This window comes from Sciurus carolinensis, chromosome 4, assembly GCF_902686445.1.
Source record: "Sciurus carolinensis chromosome 4, mSciCar1.2, whole genome shotgun sequence".
NCBI lineage: Eukaryota > Metazoa > Chordata > Mammalia > Rodentia > Sciuridae > Sciurus > Sciurus carolinensis.
Window position 1 is genome coordinate 157266575 of NC_062216.1, and position 26082 is coordinate 157292656.

The 26082-nt window shown below is 34.8% G+C and overlaps 1 protein-coding gene across 2 annotated transcripts in view; it reads left to right on the forward strand.

Moving 5' to 3' along the window:
• Utp20 (UTP20 small subunit processome component) overlaps nt 1-26082 on the forward strand; it is a 92014-nt gene that overhangs the window by 23804 nt on the left and 42128 nt on the right. The window contains exons 16-27 of one of the 2 annotated variants that reach the window (XM_047548078.1): nt 274-424; nt 1313-1375; nt 2225-2383; nt 6654-6730; nt 8424-8503; nt 8730-8973; nt 11223-11408; nt 14686-14776; nt 15748-15833; nt 16909-17034; nt 23721-23887; nt 25619-25827. In XM_047548078.1, the coding sequence (XP_047404034.1) occupies nt 274-424; nt 1313-1375; nt 2225-2383; nt 6654-6730; nt 8424-8503; nt 8730-8973; nt 11223-11408; nt 14686-14776; nt 15748-15833; nt 16909-17034; nt 23721-23887; nt 25619-25827 (1639 nt within the window). The remainder of the gene's footprint in view (nt 1-273; nt 425-1312; nt 1376-2224; nt 2384-6653; nt 6731-8423; nt 8504-8729; nt 8974-11222; nt 11409-14685; nt 14777-15747; nt 15834-16908; nt 17035-23720; nt 23888-25618; nt 25828-26082) is intronic. The other variant, XM_047548079.1, reaches the window with a different exon arrangement.

Consider the following 26082-nt stretch of genomic DNA (forward strand, 5'->3'; position numbering starts at 1 on the left):
CATTTACAGCTGTGGAATGGAGAGGCAGTATTGCATATGCAGTGAAAATAGCATTTTAATCCCTTCTCTGTCTCTAGTCACCTGTATGTCCCTGAGCATAGCACTCAGGGTCAGTAGGCCTCAGATTTTTCATCTATAAAATAATGCTACATTTCCAAGGAAAACTTACCTATGCTTCATTTTACATTTTCCTCATCAGTGAAAATTTTGTTTTGCTGTCTGAATACTCTCAGGTGTATGGTGCAGTTGAGTCTTACAAACATCTCATTGCAGAGCATTTCCTTCAGAGCCTTCTGTGTTGCTGTTGGCTGATCTCTATTATCAGAGGTTATCTTTATGTGGCTGCAAAGGGCCACTTTCTGAGGAAGCTTTGATGGAACTATTTCCCAAGTTACAAGGAAACATTTCAACTGGTGTATCCAAGGTAACACTGTTTGGTGGGATGTTCTCAGTCTCCATCTGTTTTGTTTTGTTTTGTTTTGTTTTGTTTCAGGAGGAGAGTACTGGGGACTGAACTCAGGGGCACTTGACCAATGAGCCGTATCCCCACCCCTATTTCATATTTTATTTAGAGACAGAGTCTCTCTGAGTTGCTTTAGCACCTTGCTTTTGCTGAGGCTGGCTTTGAACTCAAAATCCTCCCACCTCAGCCTCCCGAGCCATCCATTTGTTTTTATATGTGCTGCCAGAGGTCATCAGAGCTCCTTAATCAGAAAGTGCTGCTGTGGGATGATTCATTTGAAGCAAGGATTCCTAGAGATTAGCCTGCAAACTGCAGCAGAATTAGTTAGGGAGATTAATAAAAATATAAATGTCAAGTCTTCACCCCAAAGATTCTGATTCAATAGGGTTAGGGTAGAATTGAAAAATGTACATGGTATTTTAAAGCCCTCCTGATGTTTCTGGTGCTCATTCAGGTGTGTGGAAATATGTGAATAGGTTACTTAGGAATAAAAATATCACTGATTTTGGCTAACCTATAAACTTAATCAGTTCCTGGTACTTACCTACAGAAGTACTTACAGTGTTATTGTTCAGAAAAACAATATGGAATATTGGGCAGCATTGTGGTCTCAATCTAGTCTGGTCATTAATCCATATACTATTTGAATTAGGTGTTGATTGGTATTGGATATGAAATAAGGGATAGAATTGGTGCCTATGACTCTGGTCAAACAGTGTCTTTTTTTAATTCTGTAAAACTTAGATGTTTTTGTTTGTTTGTTTCTAAAACTTAGATCTTACTGGCTATAAACCAGTTTCTTCTTCCACATGAACTTTGTAATTTGAAATAGCCTTTTACTTTCCCTAGATTCGACTTTTGACAGTAAGGATCTTAAACCATTTTGACATTCGACTTCCGGAATTAATGGAGGTATTTTAGCTGCTTGAGTGGAAGGTTTTTTAAAAATACAATTCTGCATATTTTTAAAATTTCCAGAATGTTACCTTTGCAGAAAAGTAGCACACTTTATAAATATCTCATAGAAATTGACATCTCGGGTCTGGGGTTTTGACTCAGTGGTAGGACCACTACCAGTGTAGGTCCATTGACAACTAAAAACATTTAAAAAAAATTATATCTTTTTGAATTCTTACTCTCACCTAACAATAAGGCCACTAACAAAAGTCTAGATAATCAATGAATATTGTTTTAATCTTTTTGAGTATACATACATAATTAAAACATTTTATCATGGAAGTTTTCCATATTAGTACCTATTGCTTTACCTTATTTACTGAAGTTTGAATAGATTCCACAGTTAAAAATATAGTTATCCAGTTCCCTATTGATAGACGGTTCAGTGGGTATTATAGTTTTTTAGCATTTCAAACAACACTGCAGTGAACCTCCGTTCACAACCTTTGTGTAGGGAAATATTTCTGTAGTGCAAATTAGAAGAATTGTGTAGTAAAAGTATACATTTTATTTCAGTAGATGTTGCTAATCAATTTGTGTCACTGTGAGAATTACTTTTCTGTTTAGTTTATGTCCCTGTGCTAAACACTAAACCTAAATTACCTGCCCAAAAGTAAGTGGTGTAAGGAAAAATGAAATTATTAACAAACCAAACCAAACAAAAAGTTACTTATTTAAGACATTAATATATTCTAGTTTTTTTTTTTTCTTTTCACTTTTTAGACCTTTAGTTAATATGTACTATTCTTTTGCTTTTTGAAAAATCCAAATGCTGATCTGCTTGGGTTGTGTTTGGCTGTTCAGGGTGATGGACTCTGTCAGCGGCAGTCTGCCTTTGCTATATTACGCCAGGCAGAACTTGTTCCTGCAACCGTGAGTGATTACAGAGAGAAGCTTCTTCACTTGAGAAAACTGAGGCATGACGTGGTGCAGACTACAGTACCTGATGGGCTGTTACAGGAGGTAAAAATAGGGTCCTTTTCTGTTCCTTCGTAATTCACACTTTAAATCATATTTGGGGAAGTATACTAAGTAGTTACTCCCCCTGCCTCCCAAAAATTTTTAAACAGGTAAGTTCCCAATTCTCTGAGATGCTGTGAGTTAACTTGCTCTATCAGCCTATTAAATACTAGGAATAATTTAGTAACCTTTTTTGACTATGTGAAGGTTTGAAGCAGTTTTAACCAGTCCTTTTTTAGTTTTATGATTGCTTTTCCTGGTAGAACAGGGAAGTGGCCAGTTTAGCAGTTTATTTTATTTAGGGTATCTGATGTTTCTTCAATTTCAGCATATAGCACTACATTTTAAAATAAAATATGTCACTTTTAACAGTTTCTTAACTTTATTAGCCTTAGATCCTAATTATTGGGTTAATTTTGCAAGTGATTTCTTGTCAGAAGTTTACTTTTTAAACCAGTTTTACTTGTATAACATTTTTAAAATCAGATTCCATCTTTAAAAAGAACTTTTAAAGGGTAGAGTATAAAGTAATGATTGGTCTGGGGTAGGAAGCAGAAATATATTACATGAGAAATCAGAACTGATTCTTGTGGTCTCTGAGATCATCACACAACAGTTGGAGTAGTCAGGATTGCTGAGATCAAAGTCCTACCTCTACCAGTTACTCAGCCGAGAACTACACTGTGACTCAGTTTTCTTATTTGTGAAATTGGAAAAGAAATAGGTTGGTTTTCTCATTGGTTTTCTCTAGGAATTATATAAGATCAATATAAAAAGTGAGAACAGTACCTACTAAGCACTTATATGGTAGCTATTATGATTATTAAAATTAATCTTTTATCAAACTTTTACTGATCATCTGACTGAGTGCTGGTGATATAAAAACCCAGCCCCAACTTTGAAAGACATCACATTGTGCTACAACAGGGCATGTTCCATGGTGAATGCATAAGATAGTGTTCAAGGATTTTAGGCAAGGGTGATGTTTGCACCTTGAGAAGGGGTTACTGCTGCATGTGAGAGGAAGAACACGTATGAAGGAAGCAAGGTCTGAGAGAAGGTAGTTTATTTAGGGTAACTCTACACATTGACATGGTTGAGAGGATTTGGACAGGTATTAGGGTGCCATGATAGATCAATTTGTGGTTATTGACATTCTCTCCCCCATCTTAGTTCAGTTATTCTACTAGCTTTAGTTTACAAAGGTGATTGTTCTGCTTCTTGTCAATAGATAATACTCTTTTGTTTCTGTTTTTTTTCCTTATGAATTCACTAGATTAGGTATTTTCCTTGGGGGATTTAGGTGTTAATCATCTAAGCATAGTGCTTTGCCCCACGGAATAGGTTTTCAAAGGACATTTGTTCATGGAAAAAGTCAGTGATAAATTATTTTTATCGATGTGTATTAGTTTATTAGGGACATACTTTGTAATTTTCTTTATTAGATTTTTTTAAGTTACAAATCTGATATGTTTTTATAATAACTTAAAAACGTGTAGAAAGGATTTTTGATCCCAGACATTTCCCTGGAAAGGCAGATATCCATTAAATCCACTGGAAGAAGACTGAGAAAACAGGGTCCTTCTGTATCTAGGTCCTTTTTATATCAAGGTAGTTTGAGTGGCAACCAAGGTAGTGGCTGGGTTTTAGGTTCAGAGAATGGCCATGAAATAGATACCAATTAAAAAAAATTTTTTTTTTGCCGTTTTACTTTGCTAAATACATAAAGAAAAAATATAATAGTAAATTCGTTCTTAATATTGATCCTGATTTTTGTCCTTATCATTCTGAGAAAGAACCAAGTGCTGTTTTACTTCCTAAAAGTCTACTATTTGAGAAGCACTCATTTTATAAATAGGCATCATTTCACTGGGTTTAGGTAGAGCCCTGGGGGCAGAATGTGGATCACTTGTTTTTTTGGTCAGGCCATCCTGCTGCCTTACTTTAGGAAAATACATTTTACTTTTCAAAATAACCCAAAAGCATATAAACATGTAAGTTTTCTTACCAAAATTACTTTGAAAATCAAGTCTCAGTGTGTGACCTGTTTTCTTTAAGTGTACATATCAAGTTTCCATTGCATTTTAATTTTTGTTTTTAGTGAACTCCATTAATAAATTATAAAACTATTTATAGAATTGGGCATGGTGGCACCTGCCTGAAAGCTCAGCAGCTTGGGAGGCTATGGGAATTCTATATGTAGAAAAGCATATGTAGCGAGAACTGGGAATCATACAGAGGGCTCACTTGCTCTTTCTCCTGGGTTGACCCTGTGCCTTAGTTTTCCTATCTGTAAATGAGTCATATTTTATAGAATGGTCTCTCTCTCTTCCTGTTCCAGAAGCCTATGATTTCTATTCAGAAAATACTATGTCATTGAATTTTCTGGTCAGTGTTCTGTTCTGAATCCAGCCAGTTAGTTAGCATTTATGATGTTTCAGACATCAGGTTAGGTTCTAAGGATACAAAGATAATTGAGAACATAACTCTGCCCTTCAAGAGATGTATAGCCTAGTCGAGCCTAGCAGACATAGAAACAACTGCATACAGTAATGCAGCCTCATAGTCCAGTAGTGCCGCACTGAGGGAGCTGAGTGCTGAGTGATGGATTAGGTGTCCCGGAATGCAGGCCGTTAAAGCCAGAGGGAGGAGAGTGGGGCAGAAGTGTTATCAAGTAGCACAGCTCATTTGGGGAATGCAGGCAGTTCTATATGACTGTAGTATGGGATGCAGGGGTGACATTATGAAGTTTGAGACTGGCCTAGGTCACATCCAAAAGCCTGGACTTTGTGTAGAATTTATAAACCAGAGAATTCACTACATAGACCCTTGTTTTCAGTCTTCAAGATTTGCCATTCTTGGAAAGAAATGCCATTCATTCATTCAGTTATTTATTGTGTATTATTTATAGCACCTCTTAAGTATCTTATGCTGTACAAGGTGCTTCTTGTATAACAAAGGAGACATAGACCCTGATCAGTGCATCTGATACCAACTTTTAGATCATTTTCAAAACTTGATGGTGTTTTTATTAAAGGGAGAGTCGGGCAATCATTTGGCTTTTGTTACTGTTTCCTTTTTCCTTTTGTTGATTTTTTGTGCTATTATTAAAACACATAGATGAGGAGTGAGTTTCTGGAATACTTAGAAGGAGAAATGTTCAAAGGCTGCTTGAGTTGACAAATTGCTGAGATTCCTTGGTAAGTCATGGTGAGCATTCATAATAGGAAATCTGTTGAAACATATTTCATTTTAACTGTTGGTTTAACAACCAGCCTTCTGCTTATTGTAGCATTAGGGCCATAAAAGTGGAAATGGAGCCTACTGAAAGAAAATCACAAGAAGCATGGTAGCTATTGTTTTCTTCCTCGTTCTTATTAGAAATTGAGGACGTAATAGAAAGAAGTAGATAGTCATTATCTGAAAATTAATATCCATTTTTAGGCCATTGTGTTAGTCAGCTTTTCAGTGCTGAAAAATTGTGACATATACCTAAGAAAAACAATTTAGAGGAGGAGAGATTTATTTTGGCTCACAGTTTCAGAGGTTTCAGTCAATGGTTGACTGACTCCAAGTCAGAAACATCATGGCAGAAGGGTGTAGCAGAGGAAAGTTGTTGAGCTCTTGGCAGCTTGGAAATGGGCAGGGGACAAGAAATAGGGCAAACCCTCAGTTACCTACTTCCTCTAGCCATGCCCCACCTACCTCTTATTGCCACCATCTCCTGATTGTTTATTCACATTATTAATCCACTCCATCAAATGGATTAATCCACTGTTGAGGTCAGAGCCCTTGTGAACCCATTACTCTGTACAGGGTAACTATTTTAGGAATCTGTCTTGCTAAGTGTAGTTTTGAGAACTCAGACATGTGCTTATGAACCCTAAACTGCCATTCAGTGTTCTTTGAGTTCTTTAGCCTCTGTACTTTATTGACCTTTAGGTTCTGTCTTAGCAGGTGATAGCACTGTTTGTCAGAAAGGAATTTAATTATGAGTCAAATGGATCCTTTATGTGTGGATATCTTAAATGATTTTGAATATTTTGTTTACTATATTGAGTCTTTTATGTGTGTGAATGATGTGTTAGGAAAAGGAGGGAAATTATCATACACTGGATTTTGAATAGGGGACTACAACATTTTTTCATAAAACACAAGCTTCTTTCCAAATCTCAAGTTGTCCAGGTTGGGATGTCTGCATCTGTGCTCTCCTCTTCTGGCATTCTACTGTAGCTCATTACTCATTCTCTAAACAAGTCTTTCCCAATTGCAGGTGCCGCTTCGGTATTTGTTAGGCATGTTATATGTTAACTTCAGCGCTCTCTGGGATCCTGTTATTGAACTCATAAGGTAAGTGTGAGTTAAATGAATGAAGCCATTTTGCTTTAATGACTGCAGAATAATAAGGCTGGGATTATACACTTTCTAGCTGTGACTTAAATGAATGGATATGTGCACTCTTTACAATTACCTTAAATCCTTTGTGGAATGAGATAAAGAAAAAAATAACTATTAATTATTCTCTTGGATGTCAATTTTTCAGCAATTCAGAAGTTATTTGTACATTTCTATGTACACTGAACTAGCTTTGGAGGACTTTCTGTTTTTACTTTATATGATACTTTTGCATTGATTTTTTTTTTATAGTAAGAGATAATAATTGCATATTTTTATACATGTTGAGCCACACTTTAAAAAAAGGACTTTTTAAAATCCTTACTGTGTAGTATATAATATCCTATTAGCTCTAAATAACTTCCCTATGTTCATATTTAAAAATAGAATCTTAATAGTCACATAGAAAATACATATGCTGTTGCTCACACGTAAAAATCGGTCCTTTTTCAGACATTTGTTTTCAGATGGTATACTCTGGCTTTTTATCTGATTGGAAATGTATCATATGTGACCTTTCAGTCCTGACAGTTCTTATTTAACAGAATCAAAGTAAATAAATCCCTTTTGAATTTCAAACCAACTTGTCTACCTTTTTCTTCACTTCAAAACCATCAAATCAGTATGCTAAAAATAAGTGCCTTCTAACACCAGCTTCATTGTTTTGTTTATTGTGCCTTCAGAAGACAGAAAGAATCTGATGTATTTTCAGTAGCCTCTTGTCACAAATATTGTTTCTTCAGTTACTGAATGCCTTTAATGGTTCTCCATAATGCCTGACCTACCTTCCTGTTGGTCACCTCTTTCTGTTTGGAAATTGGTTTCTTTTCTATGTATAGTACACAACAGATATAGTTCATGTCTATGTAAAGTTTATGTATTCTCAGAAAAGTAATGACAAAAAATATAAAAAATTCAAGGTTATTTTTTGCTGGAATATCAAACTATGCAAATACTATTTGATTCCTCTAATATCTCTTCATTGAGTTCTAAAAATGTTTTTCAAATAGTTGTGAATGTTTATTTGCCTTTGAGTTAATAAGTATATATGAATTTTGTGGGGGGGAACCTACATTTTTAAATTAGCTATGAACAAAATAACTTCTCTTCAAACAGTGACCTCTTTCCCTTAGTGGTCTATACCTCATATACTGTGCTCCATTGCCATTATTATGCCTTTAAAAAATATTTTCCTTATAGGGATTCATTTATACTTTTAAAAATACCCATTGGCCCTTTATGACTATAAAAAGAATTTTTGAGCTGGACACTGTGATTCCAGTTACTTGGGAAACTAAGGCAGGAAGATTACAACTTAGAGGCCAGTTTGAGCAACTTAGCAAGACCCTGTCTCAAAAAAAATTTTTTAAAAGGACTATAGCTCAGTGGTAGAGCACTTGCCTATAATGTGTGAAGCCCTGGGTTCAGTTCCCAGAGTTGCTGTGTGTGTGTTTGTGTGTGCGCGTGTGTGTACACATATGTACAATATATATTGCTGTGCAGGCATTTTGAAAAACAAAAACTTTTTACAACCTTACATTGAGAGTTAATCAAATTAACATTTTAATTCTGTTCTTTTACTTTTTTTCCTGTGAGATATCTAAAAATTAAGACCATAACACATTATTTTTTTTATCTTTTCTCTTAGTTCCCATGCTCATGAAATGGAAAATAAGCAGTTTTGGAAAGTCTACTATGAACATCTAGAAAAAGCAGCAACCCATGCTGGTACGTAAGGGAGTAGGGGAGGCTGAGAAGACAAGTTGTTTAGCTGTAATTTTTACTGCATAATTATGCATGAAATTGGGAAACAAGTGAGAAATGTATTATCTTTGATTACCATTGGATGTAGTTTATTGTTTTTCTTATATTACTAGAGAAAGAAATGTCTTAAGGAAACATAGGACAAATGTTAACATTCTCTAGTGGTTATAATGACTTTTTTCTCTTGCAGAGAAAGAACTGCAAAAGGATGTAACAGATGAGGAAAAGTCGATTGGAGATGAAACTTGGGGACAGACCCAGGAAGGAGAAGTTGGAGCTCTTTATCAGAAGCAGATAGCACTGAAAACTGACTGTCAGGAAAGGCTGGACCATACCAACTTTCGATTTTTGCTGTGGCGTGCTCTGTCAAAATTCCCAGAGAGAGTAGAGCCACGATCCAGGGAGCTTTCCCCACTTTTCTTAAGATTTATCAAGTAAGTATGCTCTTGTAGGAATATATCCTTGGTAGGGTATGGGAAGTATTGACCTTCCAAACTGGCTGTTTTCTTTTTTCATTTTACATATTTTTAAATCAGTGGCATGTCTATGAAGCACTGACGGTCTTAGGTAACAACTAGTTTTGTTCACCAATTAATTTTATATAAATCAAAACACAATTGATGCTAATGAAAATATTCTATGTTACCAAATAAGAAGACCATATTGAGTGTGATCAACAAACACAGGCCTTGTTATTTCTTGCCCCGTTCATTGTTTTATTGTTTACCTGGGACTGGAAGACAGTGAACCCAACCCCTATTACTGTTTTGAACCTCTTGATATTTCCCATTATGCTAATGAATGTACTCTCAAAGAGTTTTCTGGAGTATTGGATTATTTATTTATTTATTTTTTGTTGTTGTAGATGGACAGAATGCCTTCACTTTACTTGTTTATTTTTATGGTAGTGGTAAGGATTGAACCCCGTGCCTCACACATGCAGGGAAAGGCTGGACCATACCAACTTTCGATTTTTGCTCTGGCGTGCTCTGTTTTCCATAACAGTTGTACTAATTTACATTCCCATCAATAGTGTCCAAGGGTTCTCTTTTCTCCAAATCCTCACCAGCACTTATTATCATTTGATAATAGCCATTCTTATAAATGTTATTTCATTGTAGTTTTGATTGTGTTTCTCTGATGATTAGTATTTTTTTATGTAATTGTTGGTCATTTGTCTGTCTTCTTTTGAGTAGTGTCTCTTGAAGTCTATTGCCCATCTTTTAATTCAGTTATTTGGCTTTTCTGTTTCTTTTCATTTTTGCTATTGAGTTTTTTCAATTTCTTATATATTCTGAATCTTAATCCCTTGTCAGATGTATAGTTTGCAAGTATTTTCTTCCATTCTGTGGGTTGTGTCTTCAGTCTGTTGACTTTTTTCCTTTGCTGTACAAAAGCATTTTAGTTTGACATAATCCCATTTGTCTATTTTTGCTTCTGTTTTCTGTGCTTTTGGGGGTCTTGTTAAAAAAAATATATATATATATATACACACACACACACACACACACACACACACACACATGTACATACATGTTGCCTGTTCCAGTGTCCTGATGACATTTCTCCTATTTTCTTCTGGTACTTTCATAGTTTGGGGTCTTACTTTTTTATTTGAGTTTATTTGTGTAATTTGTGAGTGATATCTGGTTTGATTATTTTTTTCAGCACCTTTGTTGAAAAATCAGTTGGCTATAGATATGTTGGTTCATTTTTAGGCTATTATGTTCCATTGGCCTATGCGTCTGTTTTTTTGCTAAAATCATACTGAGGTCAGGTACTGTAATGCCTGCATCTTTGTTCTTTTTGCTCAAGATTACTTTAGCTATTCAGAGTTGAGATACTGTATTTTCAAAAGGACATTGACAAAGTAGAATGTATATGGGCAAATGTGACAGATGCTGTGCTGCAGTCTTTTAGTGTAATCCTTTTTTGGTGGGGAGCAGGTACCGGGGATTACTCATGCACACTCGACCACTGGGCCACATTCCCAGCCCTGTTTTGTATTTTATTTAGAGATAGGGTCTTACTGAGTTACTTAGTACCTTGCTTTTTTTTTTTCTTTAATTTTTTGCAGACTACATTTTGATTCATTGTACACAAATGGGGTACATCATTTCGTTTCCATGGTTGTGCACGATGTAGATTCATACCATTTGTGTAATTATACATGTACATAGGGTAATGATGTCTGTCTCATTCCATCATTTTTCACACCCACCCTTCCTCTCATTTCCTTCTACATTAATTCAGAGTTCCTCAATTCTTCTCTCTTTTGCTGAGACTGATTTTGAACTCATGATCCTCCTGCCTCAGCCTCCTAAGCTGCTGGGATTACAGGCGTTGCACCACTGCACCTGGCAGTATAATCCACTTTTAACCACTTGTTCCAAAGATGGAAAGCTGATTTCATTTCAGTCCAAAATAGAAATTTCAAAATATTTTCAACAATTTACCAATGGAATGGGCTGTCTTTTATAACTAGTGATTTTAGTGATTGACTTGTCAATAAAGGACCTAATAAAAATAATAATATTGTAGAAGAAGCTTGACTGAGGTGCCTCTCATGTCCTTCAGGGTGGATTTTGTATGCCAGGAACATCTCATCTCATAAGCAGATTCAAGACCTTTCAGATGAGCATGCGCTTCTCATCTGTGTTTTACCACTCTCTTCCCCCTGTAGCAATGAGTATTACCCAGCGGATCTGCAGGTGGCTCCAACCCAGGATCTGCGGAGAAAAAGTAAAGGGGTGGCAACAGAGGAAATAGAAGATGAACTTGCTGGTGGAGATGATGAAGAATTGGAGGAAGAGGGGGTAACCCCAGATGAACCCCCACAGAAGAAAAAGACAAGAAGAGCTGCAGCAAAGTGAGTTGTCAAGTGATGACAGACCTAGGAGGAAAAGGATGCTGTCTCTTCTCACCTGAGTGGGAAATAGCTTTGTTCAACATGAACTACTAAGATAATTATTTACATAGATGCTGCATCTTCCTGGGATTTCTTTTTACAGTCCAAACAAAACAGTCTGTCTTCTGAGTGTACTGTTCTGGAACAGCCCTGTCCCAAGGTATGAGAACTGACCCATGGTGCCTTGAGAGTGAAGAAAGAGGCAGACAGATACAGAATTGGGCAAGTGCCATATTTTGTGGGTCCATTGGTCTTGCTTCTGCCCAGGAATCATGCTTCTATCAGTGACTCCCCAATATATATTGCATTCTGTATAGTTCTGGATCTTTCTGCTTCTTTTGTCAGTCTTGTGGCACTTGGGCTGGTTTTCACTCATTAGAACTATTGTTCTGGAACAATTCCTTATTATTAGTCTTCTTTATCCACAGAACATAGAGTTGGGAACAAACTCTATGTAGCAAATCCTTTTTATTGTAACTTCTTTTAAAGATAAGAAAGAGCTTTGGAGCCTGGAGTGCTTAAATACTCTTGGGCTTTTGCTGTTCATTTTCACATAAAATATCATTATGTTTGTGTGCTTGGGGAATACCTAATGAAATATCTTTTCTCTTAAATAAGCCTGTCAGCACTTTTACTCTGCCTTTGACTTATCTTCTACTGGTTACTTTTTTCTCATGCTATTATACCTTCTTATTCTCTTGGTTACTCATTTATCTAAATTGTTATAAATCTTAAAACAAAAGTGATTGTGGTTTCAGAAGTTATTTCAGGTTACTTGAATACTGTCTAAATTGAGGTGTCTAAGAGCTATCGGGCTGGTGCCACTACATTAGTTTAAAACTTTAGATCTCATTTGTTTAGTATTTCAATATGAGCCATTTGTTAACTCATCCAAACAACAATTTTATTGAGTGATTTTTGATAAGTACTGGGCTTCAAGGTGAATTGTGCATGATCTCTGCAACGTAGCAGTCACAAATGCCTGATGAAATATTTCTATATGAGATATATTTTTAAAGGAGTTTCAAGAGTACAGTAAATGTATGATTACACAAATGGTGTGCCTTTATTTCATGTAACCAGAGAAACAACATGTATCCCATTTGTTTACAATAAAAAAAAAAGTACAGTAAAGAATCACGTGCTTCTACCACAAAGATCCAGAGAAGTCTTTTTGCAAAAGGAGAGAATACATGCTGAAAGATTACAGTTTGGACTTGTAGACTGAAAAGGACTTACCAATTAAAGGAAATATATATAAAGCACAGGGGCAGGAAAAGTCATGACTGCCTGCAACTATAGTTCCTTCTCTGCCTCTGCCTTCATATAACTCTGAACTTTATGACCCGTACTGGCTTACTCCTTCATTTCCATTAGCATAATACCTAGCAGAACATTAGTCCTAGACATGTGTTTGTTGAATACGTGAATAATGCATGTATGTAGTCATACCTTTGCCTTTCTCACTGCTGGACCTTTGCACATGCACTTGCCTCTTTCCATGGTTCCCTTGCCTGATTTCTGTCAGTTGAAATTCGGTTCATACTTTAACTCACTTTTCCATCAGTACTTCACTTAAGCTTTTCTTGTATTTTAAAATCAAAACTGTCTGACTTGATTTCAGACTTCCATAGAATCCTCTGCCATACCTCTATCATGGCACCACTCCTTCCTTTGGATATTAATTTTTTATAGATCTCACATGAAAATTTGAAACTCTTAAGAATTAGGTCTATGTATTAATTTGTCTTCTAGAGCCAAACCTGGAATATTGCCACCAAATACCAAAATTGAAAATGTGAAGAAATCAGTAATCACATTCTTGGTGCCATCAGTATTTTCATACTCTTAAGTTTATAATCTTTCATGAAACAGCCCTTTTGCAAGTATTTATTGAATATGTGTAGATTAGCTCCTGTTCTCTTTGACTCTATAAGGCTACATGGCACATAGATATTGGAGGAAATAAGTGGAAGAACCATTTGTGTGTACAGAACTAGGGATTGAATCCAGGACTCCACCAGTATACCCTCAGCCCTTTTTTAAACTTTATTTTGAAAAACAGGGTAACACTAAGTTTTAGGCTGGCCTCAAATTTAATATCCTCCTGCCTCAGCCTCCTGAGTAGCTGGAACTACAGACATACCCATGGCTTCAATAACAATTTTTTTAAGTTTATTTGTAAAACTGCAAGATATTTCTCTACAATAGCCAAAGAGGTCATGATTTCTAGCTTAATTTCTCTGTATTAACTAGTAGATCTTTGATAGCTTTGCTTTCTTTTGCCCAGTAGCAGAGAAATGCATTGTTTGGTAAATGCTTAACAGCAAAGGCACCATGACTTGAACTGTTTCTTTCATTTAATCCTCGTGGAAAACCCAGAAAGTCTTGTGCTCATCACAATGAAGAAACTGAGACTGTGAAACATAAGTAGCTTTCCCCAAAGTTACACAGCTGAGACTGGCAGAAATGCACACGCAGCTTGATTTCTACCTCTTTGGCCTTCTTCCTACTTACGTACTTAAGTAGGCAAATAAAATCTTTTAACTCTTTCATTTATAGTTATTTTTGTTTGTTTTTTAAAGCTCTAACAGATTATATACAGAAATAAAAGACTTTTCTCAAAGCACTTTTAAAGTCTCTGAGTCTATGGATTAGAAAGTCAGGTGAATGCATGCAGTAGAAGCCCTCAGTCTGTGTTAGGGGGAGGTGCCATTTGCTCTGGGCAGTCCCGTCTTCATGTTTGCATTTCAGCCACAGAACATTGTCGTTTCTTCTTCCATGATAAGCAAGTGACATTGTTACCTAAACTTGGACCTCTGTTAGCTGACATCAGTGCATATGATATATGAAGATGAGGAAGAATATATTCTATCACTTTCCCATCTACTCATAGAACCTAGACAAGGAATTATTGCCAAAACTGTCTGGCTTAACTTTGGAATATACTACTGTTTTGATAACTTTCTTTCGAACTCTTGTGTAAGCCATTCTAAGCACATCCTGAAAGATTTTTCTGGGATAGGGAGCTAGTTTCAGGGAGAGACTTGCCTAAGATTTGGAAATTTTGGAGAGTAATTTCCTAAATATAAATTTTATAACTTGTTTGCATAATTAATAGTGAAACTATAGGTAGGATGCTTTGAATATTTGGCAAGAGAAAAATTGTGGATATTGTCATCTAAAGAAAATAATCTCTATTATACTTTCTGTAATACTCCTTACTTTGTTTTTTTAGGCAATTAATTGCTCATTTGCAAGTTTTCTCTAAATTTTCAAATCCACGAGCTTTATATCTGGAATCTAAATTATATGAACTGTATCTTCAGGTAAGTGAAATAAGTCTGTGAACTTTATCACTTTCTTTGCCAAAGTAACTTTTAGGGTTTGTGTAATTGCTTGTTGAACAGAGCCTATGTCTATAATTTAAGTACTTTTTAAAAAATAGACATATTTTCTGCTCTTTTGAGAAATAATTTTAGATAGCACTAATTTAGTTAATTTTAAAGGCATTTCTGGTGATAAAACATTGATGAGTTTTTAAAAGTGAAAATAAGAAAGCATGAATTATATCATAGGATTAGCATTTAGAAGGGAATGGGGGTTTTACCAAAAGCAGTTGGCTACCTTTCCCTTCTAGTTAATTCAGCCTTCATGGGGAGGACTAGAGTTTCAGAATCTCTTAGATGGAGTGAAAACAGATAGTTGGAGTAATTGTCTGTTGAAATCACAATGTATGTTCCTGAATTTCAGAAAAGGCTGTAGGAAAAGTTTAATGTCAGAAGCAGAGTAAGTATTGGATGTCATTCTAAACCATCTGGGGAAATGAAATGTTCTTTTTTTCATTTTGATGTTATTTAGATGAAACTTAATTTCAGCAGTATTTATCCATGATCTGCCCATAATTCAGATAGACCTTATTTATAAAGTTTTCCACAGGAAACAAGATTCCGAACTTACTAAACGGGGAGTCCTCAGAGCCAAGTCTTCTTTCTTGGCATCTTATTGGCTGTGGTTATAATATAAGGATTTTCTTTATCACATGACCAACCCAGATGATTTAAATTCAGATTAACAGATTTGAGGTCAGAGTTTTATTTTCATTTTTTTCTTTGAATATATTCTTTTCATCCTTTGACTAGGGAAAACCCATAAAGCTTTTATCAGGAATCAGTTCAACACTTGCTTAAAATTTAGATTTTAGGGCACTTAATTGAGCAAATTAACACGAGTAAGTTGCCACCCCATGGCATGTGTATATGTTACTTCACTAATTTGTTCTGTAAAATATCATTTCTAGTTATTGCTACACCAGGATCAAACAGTGCAAAAAATAACTTTGGATTGCATCATGACATACAAACATCCTCATATCCTCCCTTATAGGTGAGTTGCTTAAAACTAAAGAAATATTATTTCTTTGGCTGATTTTTATCTTTTTGCTCAGGAACCCCCTTCTTTTTTCTAACATTTAAAAAAATGATTTATTTTGAATGTTTAGATTTTCTTAAAGACCTGAGAATTTCCCTCTTTTCCAAGGAAATTATAATACTATTTTCAGTGGTAGAGTTATATTCTAGCTGGGCTTGGTAGTACACACCTATAATTCCAGCTACTTGGGAGTCTTAGGGGAAGAGGATGGCAAGTTCAAGGCCAGCATGAATCTGCTGAGGGCCTGTCTTCAAAAGTAAAAAATAGTCTCAGGTTGTAGCTCAGCAGTAGGCCACTTTGCCTAGCATGTGCCCTGCATTCAATATAGTGCCATATACCCACACACAAAAAGAGTTCTATTTAGATAATAAAATAGGAAAAAGAATATTAATGTAAAAATGTGTGTTATGAAAGTTGCATCATTTAGAGTGCCATAAATTCTTGTTGGTTACTTAGGGAATCATAGTTAATCTAAGAATTGAAGAAAACTTTTGTATGCTCTTTTTAAATAGCTAAATTGTGTGTTAAATCTAATCCCTTCTAATCTATTTACCTTTTGAAGTTTGAAGATATTTTAGTGAGGATTTTCCTTTATGGAAATTAGCCATAATATCAGCCATTTAATACCTTGGTTTATTTGTACTTTTTGTTCTGGGTACATATTACTTTTTTTTTTTTTTTTTTTTTTTTTTCTCTTTCTTTTTGTTTAGTTGTAGGTGTACACAATACCTTTACTTATATGTGGTGCTGAGGATTGAACCCAGGGCCTTATGCATGCCAGGCAAGTGCGCTACCACTGAGCCACAACCCCAGCCCTACATATTACTCTTTTTTTTGTTGTTGTAGATGGATTTTTATCTTACTCATGTATTTATATGTAGCGCTGAGAATTGAACCCAGTGCCTCACATGTACTAGGCACAAGTGCTCTACCACTGAGCCACAACCCTAGCTCCACTACATATTACTCTTATATTTTGAAAAAGTCCCTTTGACTGAGTGATAATTTGTGCTGTGTTCTTTTTTTAAAGGGAAAACTTACAAAGGTTGCTTGATGACAGAAGCTTTAAGGAAGAGATAGTGCATTTTAGCATTTCAGAAGAAAATACTGTAGTGAAAACAGCCCACCGAGCAGATTTGTTTCCTATTCTAATGAGGTATTTATGCTGCTATTTAAAAACTGATTTTCATGAGTATAGCGTTATGATTCTTTTCAGCAGTTATAATGGGATATATCATTTTGTATTTTCTTTTGACTTTTTTTTTTCTTTTTAATAGGATCTTTGGGGAAGTTGAATTGTTTGTAATTTAGATAACTTTGTTCCTAACATGAAGAAAGTTGTTAATATAGTATTATTTTAATAATATTAAAATTAAACCCATTATTTCCCTAGGTTTTATAGTTCAGATGCACCACAAAGGCAGGGGGTGTAGCTCAATGGTAGAATGCATGCCTTGCACACACAAAACCTTGGGTTCAACCCCCAGCACCACTGGGGGAGAAAAAAGAAACCAAATCCATTTAAAGATACAGAACAAAGAATTCATTCCAGTGTCTAAATATCATGTGGTATTTAATGATGTTACTACTTTCTAAATTATAAATGGCAAAGATGATTTACAAATAATTCAGAGATCATGTATGCAGAGCATTAAAAAAGTAAAGTTTGGAACTTTCAGTTAAGTGGCTCTGGGTGATGGGATTTGGAAAGATCATGGGAATGGGAGTGGAATTTAACAGACCTTCTCATTCAGCTCTGGGACTAAGTAGTCCTATAGTTTATAGGGATAAATCTTCAGATTCTTTGGACTTCATGTCCCTTCTTTGGATGGAAGATGGATCAGATATCCTGTATTACCTATACTTTGTCTGATGCAATGACTCTGATTCCATCTATAGCTGGCGTTAAGACACTTGTGGGCTGGTATTGCGGTTTGGTGGTAGAACACTTGCCTGGAATGTGTGAGGCACTGGGTTCGATTCTCAGTACCACATACCAATAAAGTAAAATAAAGGTTCATCAAAGGTTCATCAAAACTAAAAAAAAAAAAAAATTAAAAATTTTTTTAAAAAGATACTTGCTACAATAGGCATAAAAATTTTTTATACATAAGGGATGAATCCTCAGAAAGAGAAATTAGGAATACTTCCCCATTCACAATAGCCTCGAAAAAACTTACATACTTGGGAATCAATGTAACCAAAGAGGTGAAAGATCTCTACAATGAAAACTACAAAACATTGAAGAAAGAAATTAAGGAAGACCTTAGAAGATGGAAAGATCTCCCATGTTCTTGGATAGGCAGAATTAATATTGTCAAAATGGCCATAGTACCAAAAGTGCTATACAGATTCAATGCAATTCCAATTAAAATCCCAATGACGTACCTTATAGAAATAGAGCAAGAAATCATGAAATTCATTTGGAAGAATAAGAAACCCAAAATAGCTAAAGCAATCCTTAGCAGGAAGAGTAAAGCAGGGGGTATCGCAATACCAGACCTTCAAGTATACTACAAAGCAATAGTAACAAAAAGAGCATGGTATTGGCACCAAAATAGACAGGTAGATCAATGTTACAGAATAGAGGACACTGACACGAACCCAAATAAATACAATTTTCTCATACTAGACAAAGGTGCCAAAAATATGCAATGGAGAAAAGATAGCCTCTTCAACAAATGGTGCTGGGAAAACTGGAAATCCATATGCAACAAAATGAAACTAAACCCCCATCTCTCACCCTGCACAAAACTCAACTCACAATGAATCAAGGACCTTGGAATCAGACCAGAGACCCTGCATCTTATAGAAGAAAAAGTAGGTCCAAATCTTCACCTTGTTGGCTTAGGATCAGACTTCCTTAACAGGATTCCCATTGCACAAGAAATAAAAGGAAGAATCAACAACTGGGATAGATTCAAACTAAATAGCTTTCTCTCAGCAAAGGAAACTATCAGCAATGCGAAGAGAGAACCTACAGAGTGGGAGAAAATCTTTGCCACTCATACTTCAGATAGAGCACTAATTTCCAGAATATATAAAGAACTTGAAAAACTCTACACCAAGAATACAAATAACCCAATCAACAAATAGGCTAAGGAAATGAAACAGACACTTCACAGAAGAAGATCTACAAACAGTCAACAGATATGTGAAAAAATGTTCAACATCTTTAGTAATAAGAGAAATGCAAATCAAAACTACCCTAAGATTCCATCTCACCCCAATTAGAATGGCGATTATCAAGAATATTAGCAACAATAGATGTTGGCGAGGATGTGGAGAAGAAGGTACACTCATACATTGCTGGTGGAGCTGCAAATAAGTGCAGCCACTCTGGAAAGCAGTGTGGAGATTCCTTAGAAAACTTGGTATGGATCCACCATTTGACCCAGCTATCCCACTCCTTGGCCTATACCCAAAGGACTTAAACTCAGCATACTACAGAGATACAGCCACAACAATGTTCATACCTGCTCAATTCACAATAGCCAGATTGTGGAACCAACCTAGATGTCCTTCAATTGATGAATGGATAGAGAAACTGTGGTACATATATACCATGGAATATTACTCAGTCATAAAAAATAATAAAATTATGGCATTTGCAGGCAAATGGATGAAATTGGAGAATATCATGCTAAGTGAGATAAGTCAATCTCAAAAAACCAAAGGACGAATGATCTTGCTGATAAGCGGATGATGATACATAATGGGGGGTGGGATGGGGGCAAGAATGGAGGAAGGAGGGACTGTATAGAAGGATAGTAGTGGGAGGGAAGAAGAAAAATAACAGAATGAATCAAAAACTCTTACCCTAGGTAAATGTATGGTTACACAAATGGTATGCCTCTACTTCAAGTACAAACAGAGAAACAAGATGTATACCATTTGTTTACAATAAAAATGAACTTTAAAAAAAGATACTTGCTACAATGGACATAAAAATATTTGGATGAATGAATAAATGAGTGAATGAATATATAAAATTATAATTATTGGTGGATTATGAAACAATGAAAATGGAAAGTAGAAATTATTTTACCCAGACACTCAGAAATAACCAGTTAACTTTATGACCTTTCAACACAATTGTAAATTATAAACATTAGTAATACTAATAACATTTTAAAAACCTCTCAAAGTAAAAATCAAATGGTTGCGTGAAATCCAGAATAAGTACAGAATACTAAAAACTCTGAATACGTGCATATATAATTTTTAAAAGATAATTGCAATCGTTTGTATAAAATGTTTTACCTTTTTTTACTTAAAACACATTACAAGAATTTTCTTGTATCCTAAAATGTTTCAAAGTATGATTATTCATTCTATAGATATGCCATAATTTATTTAACCAAATTCCCTATGTTGAGCATTTTACTTGGCTCTAGTTTTTGTCTTGTTTTTGTTTTGCAAAAGCCATAATTTATTTAACCAAGTTCCCTATGTTGAGCATTTTACTTGGCTCTAGTTTTTGTCTTGTTTTTGTTTTTTGCAAAATAGATATCTAATTTTGAATATCTATGGATCTTTTAGATTAATTTACTAGGATAGATTTTTTTAAATTTTGTAGGTATTTGCTCATTCTCATTGGTTCTTCATTTGTCTTCATGACTTATTTTTACTAAGTAAACTTGATTTTTTAAATTTTTAACTGATACATAAAAGCATAAAAATTGTATATATTGATGGGGTAGCATGATTTGATTCTACTAGTAGTTTCTTAATGGGAAAATTCATGACCATTTAAAAGTTTTTGGTATATAATGCCAAATTGCTGTTATAACTATCTCTGTCAACAGTTTTACTTTCTGTGAACTTTTGACCAATCTCAATTTTTCTCAGATGGTCTAAGGGAAAAATATAGACCTTTTGTAATTTCTGATGTAAATTATCCAATCTCTTTCAAGAATTTTTGAGCCACTTTATATTCCTGTCAGCAGTAGGACACTTGTTTCCCCATTATTCCAACACTGGGTATTATTTATTATTGTTTGTTTAATTCTTGGAATTTGTTAATGAGAAATGGCATCTTGTTGTGTAACTTCACATTTTTCAGATGACTACATTATTAGAAGTGTCTTTCTTGAATTCTTCATATAAAATCATACCTTTCCCTACTCAGTATTCACTAGGCCCTTCCATCACTTATTTTTCTTACAGTATTTATCATATAACATAATTATTTCTTAACTTCCCCATTAGAAGGTAAGTCCCATGACCCTTAATAAATACTGATGAACTAGTTTGTATTCTTATGATATAAAACCAGTTTTTTCCTGTTTATTATCCTACTTGTTGCCTAAATAGCCTAGAGGATTTAACTGGTGGTGGCAGCAGTGATTATCTTCATCTTGTTATGGGCTAACAGTAATTACTTGTTAATAGTAATGTTTCTGAAGCAGCAGTTCTTAAAATCTGCTCATCTTTTTTGGGGAGGGTCCCTGAGGCACCTTCAGAGAAGTCCAGGAGGGCCAAAATTTTCATAATACAAAACAAAGACCTTATTGTTTTTACTGTAGTGACATTTATACTGGCAAGGCAAAAGCAAGGTGGGTAAAATTCTTGGTGCCTTATCATGCATCTGAACAGTGGCATCAGATATAACTAGTCTTCATTGCCACCTAACTGGAAATTTTGTTTAGTTTTGTTTTTTGTTTGAAAGGGGGGAAAAGGCTAGTTTTACTCAGTGTCCTTGGTAAATACTGACCCTTGAGTATATGTTTGTTTGTTTGTTTGTTTGTTTTGGTACTGGGGATTAAACCCAAGGGCACTTGACCACTGAACCACCTCCCCAGCTCTGTTTTGTATTTTATTTAGAGACAGGGTCTCACTGAGTTGCATGGGTCCTCATGAAGTTGCTGAGGCTGGCTTGGAACTCTAGATCCTCCAGCCTCAGGCTCCGGAATTGCTGGGATTACCATGCCTGGCTTGAGTATGTTTTTACTACTGTATATGATGAAGTGGGAAGTATGTGAAAGATTCTTCTGCTACACATTAGTTATTCATACTTGTGTGGATGAGCTATAAGCTGAACTAGCTATGTTCTTTTTGCTTTTTTCATAGAACACCATTTTTATCTAAAAGTTTGGCTAATAAACTATGATTCTTTTCACACTTGGGTATTTCATAGAGATTTTCTTTGAAACAACCAATGGCATTTGTTTCCAGTGATAAATTCTAGTATCAAGTGAAAATCAGGATTTTAGGAAACTTTTATCTGCTCCTATGAACTTGACTGATTCCCAATAACTTAAAAACTTTCTGATAAAATGAATGATATTAAGAAAAGTTAATAAACATACTTTTGTTTTGCAATAAAATGTGCCAGTATTTGGCATTCCATGTAACTCAGTAGACCAGTGTTTTCCAAGTAACTGATGCATGTTACAGAATCTGTTCAAAGTGCAAAATAAACAAATTTTAATATGATAAAGTTCACAACATTTGTTGATCGAGTTGTAGATTCCATGTGTTAGCTAAGCTTTAATAAGCTACCACTTGTTGAGATTTGGTATAGTATCAAAATGGAATAGCCACAATTAATCTTAAAGTTTATTTCCTCCTTCTCCAACCCGTATCTGTGTGAGGCTAGATTTTTTCAGCTCCAACAGATTGAAAGCAGATAGGTAAATCTAGTTATCTTGTATGAAACTGGACAGAAAATAAATAAAACAATACCACTAGTCTTAATTTTTAAGGGAGAGAAATTTATAAAATATTATTTTCATTAAAATGATATTTATGTTAACATATAATAAGTTTATTATTTTAAGTGAATTCGTAAACATTTTAAATTTTTCTGTTTTAATTGCTACTACAGTAAATATCAACAAATAAAACTCATACACAAAAGTTCTTGTGGGAGTTTCAATAAATTTTAAGTGTAAAAGATCCTAATATCAAAAAGTTTGAAAACCACTATCTTTAAATTTTGAAAAAGTCAATATGTTTTATCATGTTAAGAAAGTAGCTTTTATTAGATTATTTTGAATTTTATCAGACGTGGATGTTGAATAGTATTAGAATGCTTAATAAGCAAGTATTATAATGGTTGTATTAATTTTTTCTATGAGGTATTCATCTATATTGATTTAATAGATTTTACTGATGACTCTATTGCATTTCCTGGGATAATTCTTACTTGGTTTTAAACCAATACTGGATACTAAATGTTGTACTTTGTTTCTAAGCAATATTAGTATGTAGTTTTATTTTTGATCATTGACCCATCTCAATTATTTGTTTTTCCACTTCATTAATGTAAAAGGACTGTTTCCTTTTTTCTCTCTGCTCGGAAATTATGACAGCAATTATTTTAAAATTATTTTTAAAAATTCATGTAGGGTAGTATGTTGGATATGAGCCACATGTTTTCCAGTTATTAGTGGTCTACTCAGGTTTTTTTCCTTCTTAAGTTCCTTTTGTTTATATGTTTTCTTTTCTAGTTATTTAACTGAAGTCTTCACAGTTTCCTTATTTGCTTATAGTAACTCTCTTATTTTGCTTCCTTTTAATCACTATGTTCTTGTTTTCATTTTTCTTTGACTAGACTTAAGCTTCGATTTACCTATTTTACTGCTTCTTTTCTCACACAAAGAAACACCTTCTAATCTTTTGTCTATTTTTTTCTTCCTGCTTCCTTTTAGCCTTGTTATTATGTTTATTTTTCTAAATGTCAATGTTAAATATTTAATTTCTGTTTTCACTTTTCTTTATGTTATACAACAATTTAAATCTGTTGAGTTTCTCTTACAGCCTTTTAGGAAAAGAGAATAACTAGTATTATGTTTTAGAATTAATGTGCAAAGAAATAATGTTCTTTTGACTTTTCAGAATTTTGTATGGTCGAATGAAGAATAAAACTGGGAGTAAAACTCAGGGGAAATCTGCTTCAGGCACCCGCATGGCTATTGTTCTGCGCTTCCTCGCTGGGACTCAACCTGAGGAGATCCAGATATTCTTAGACCTGCTGTCCGAACCTGTGAAACACTTTAAGAATGGTACCTACCATCTGCCTCCCATTCCCTGCCAAATATGTTGTCTTAGACACATATGAAGTAATATGTTTCCATACTTTCTTGGACATAAAATTGGGTCCATCCTCCCAACCTCAATGACAGTCTTTTGGCTGAAGTACAATTCATTTTAAACATTGAATTAGGAGATCTTACAATTGACCCTGGGAATTATCAGCACTCTTATGTTACTAAGTCCTTGATAAGAAAATGTGTATTTTTGTGTGCATTTAGACCTTTTGAAAAATGGTGAATACTTGTCCATAAGCAAAGAATGGGTTCTTTTTTTTTTTTTTTTTTTTTTTTTTTTTAACAGACTGCATTTTGATTCACTATAGACAAATGGGGTAAAACTTTTCATTTCTATGGTTGTACACAGTGTAGATTCATACCATTTGTGTAATCATACATGTATATAGGGTGATGATGTCTGTCTCAATCCACTATTTTTCCTTCCTCCTCCCCGCCCACCCCATTCCCCTCTACACAATCCAGAGTTCCTCCAAGAATGGGTTTCTTCTAAGAAATTGAAAGCATATTGCAAAATTTATTTAATTGTCTTGGTATTTATTTATTCACTGAATCATTCACCTGTTGAGTAATGATTTATTGAGCACCTCCAGGGCCCCAAGTACTCTGCTAAGTTGAAAACAGAAAAGTAAGTATAATATTGGCCTTCAACTTCATAATGAAGAAGTGACAGAAAGTAGTGTATACAACGAGCTATAATGCTCTGTTCTAACAGGTCCCCTTTGCATACAATTCAGTTGAGCCTTAAGACAGCCACATGAGTTATCAATATTTGATTGTCCCCATTTTATAAATGAGTAAACTGAGGCTTAGAAAGGTACTTAGGAAGGTGGAAGAGTTGGAATTTGAACCCAGACCTTCCTGATTACAAAAGCTTTGTTCCAGTTGCTTTGGGTTATCCAAACATAGATATTTATTTGTAGGGCAGTATATTGGATTTGTTTGGAGTTTTTTTTTTATGATAGCAGGCCTAGCTATTACATAGGTTTTCATTCAGTATAATAATATTCTGTGACGGAACCTGACACTAATGAATACAGAAGTTTTTGTTCATGTATAGCCCCACTATAGGAGAGTAGATATGAATGATACTATCATAGATGCGCCAAAAGGTTTGTGCTTCAGTTGGTTCATGATCTCAGCTCAGGTGGTTTATGAAAAACTTAAGTAATAACAAATCTTTACATATTCGAAGAGCTGTTTATAAGGGACTATTCTTTTATTTATTTACCAGGGACTATAAGGGATGCAAAACATTTCATTCTTAGTCTTCTAGGAGTTTATAATACAGCAAGGCAGTTTCCATGAATCCCCTGAACTCAGCTCATTGAAAGCTGAGCATAAGAAAGTGAAGTTGCCAGGTGGAATAAAAACTGTTAGTAACTCAGATTTTTAGGAATGGTTTTTAAAATAATGGATGAGAATTGAACTGAGAGACTTAGTTCTGTGGCAAGTTTCTTATCCTTTATTCCTGAGTCTCCTCATTTAAAGTGGGAATAAAAACCCAGCTTAGCTCATTGAATATTTAGTAGGAATCAAAAGGAGATAAGATATGAAAAAAGTGCATTGTCATCTATTATTTATAACAATAGGAAACGCTGTATTATTGAGGGGAATTAAAAGGAAGCCATAATTACATATAGTAACTAACATTTTACAGTACACAATTTTCTTCTGTTTCACTAGGAGAGTGCCATTCTGCAGTCATTCAAGCAGTAGAAGATTTAGATTTGTCTAAAGTTCTTCCTTTGGGTCGCCAGCATGGAATTTTAAATAGCCTTGAAATAGTATTGAAGAATATTAGCCATCTGATCAGTGCATACTTACCAAAGATTTTGCAGATATTGCTCTGTATGACAGCAACTGTATCACACATCCTTGACCAGCGAGAAAAGGTGAGAGATTGACTATAGATACTTCTTGGACTGAAAAGTCTGGTTTACTTGGGAATTGGGTTTGGGCCTAAAATACTAATGTCTTTCTAGCCTAAATCGTCTTGCATAACCCTTCGAAAGTGCCTCTTTAAAACAATCTTTCATATATTAGGAATCTTCATTCTTATAAATATTTATGTGTGATTAGAAAATGGAGATTGTATCAAGTGTGTGTTTTAAAGGAGGTAGAAGAGTAAATAGGAGAGTTATATACAT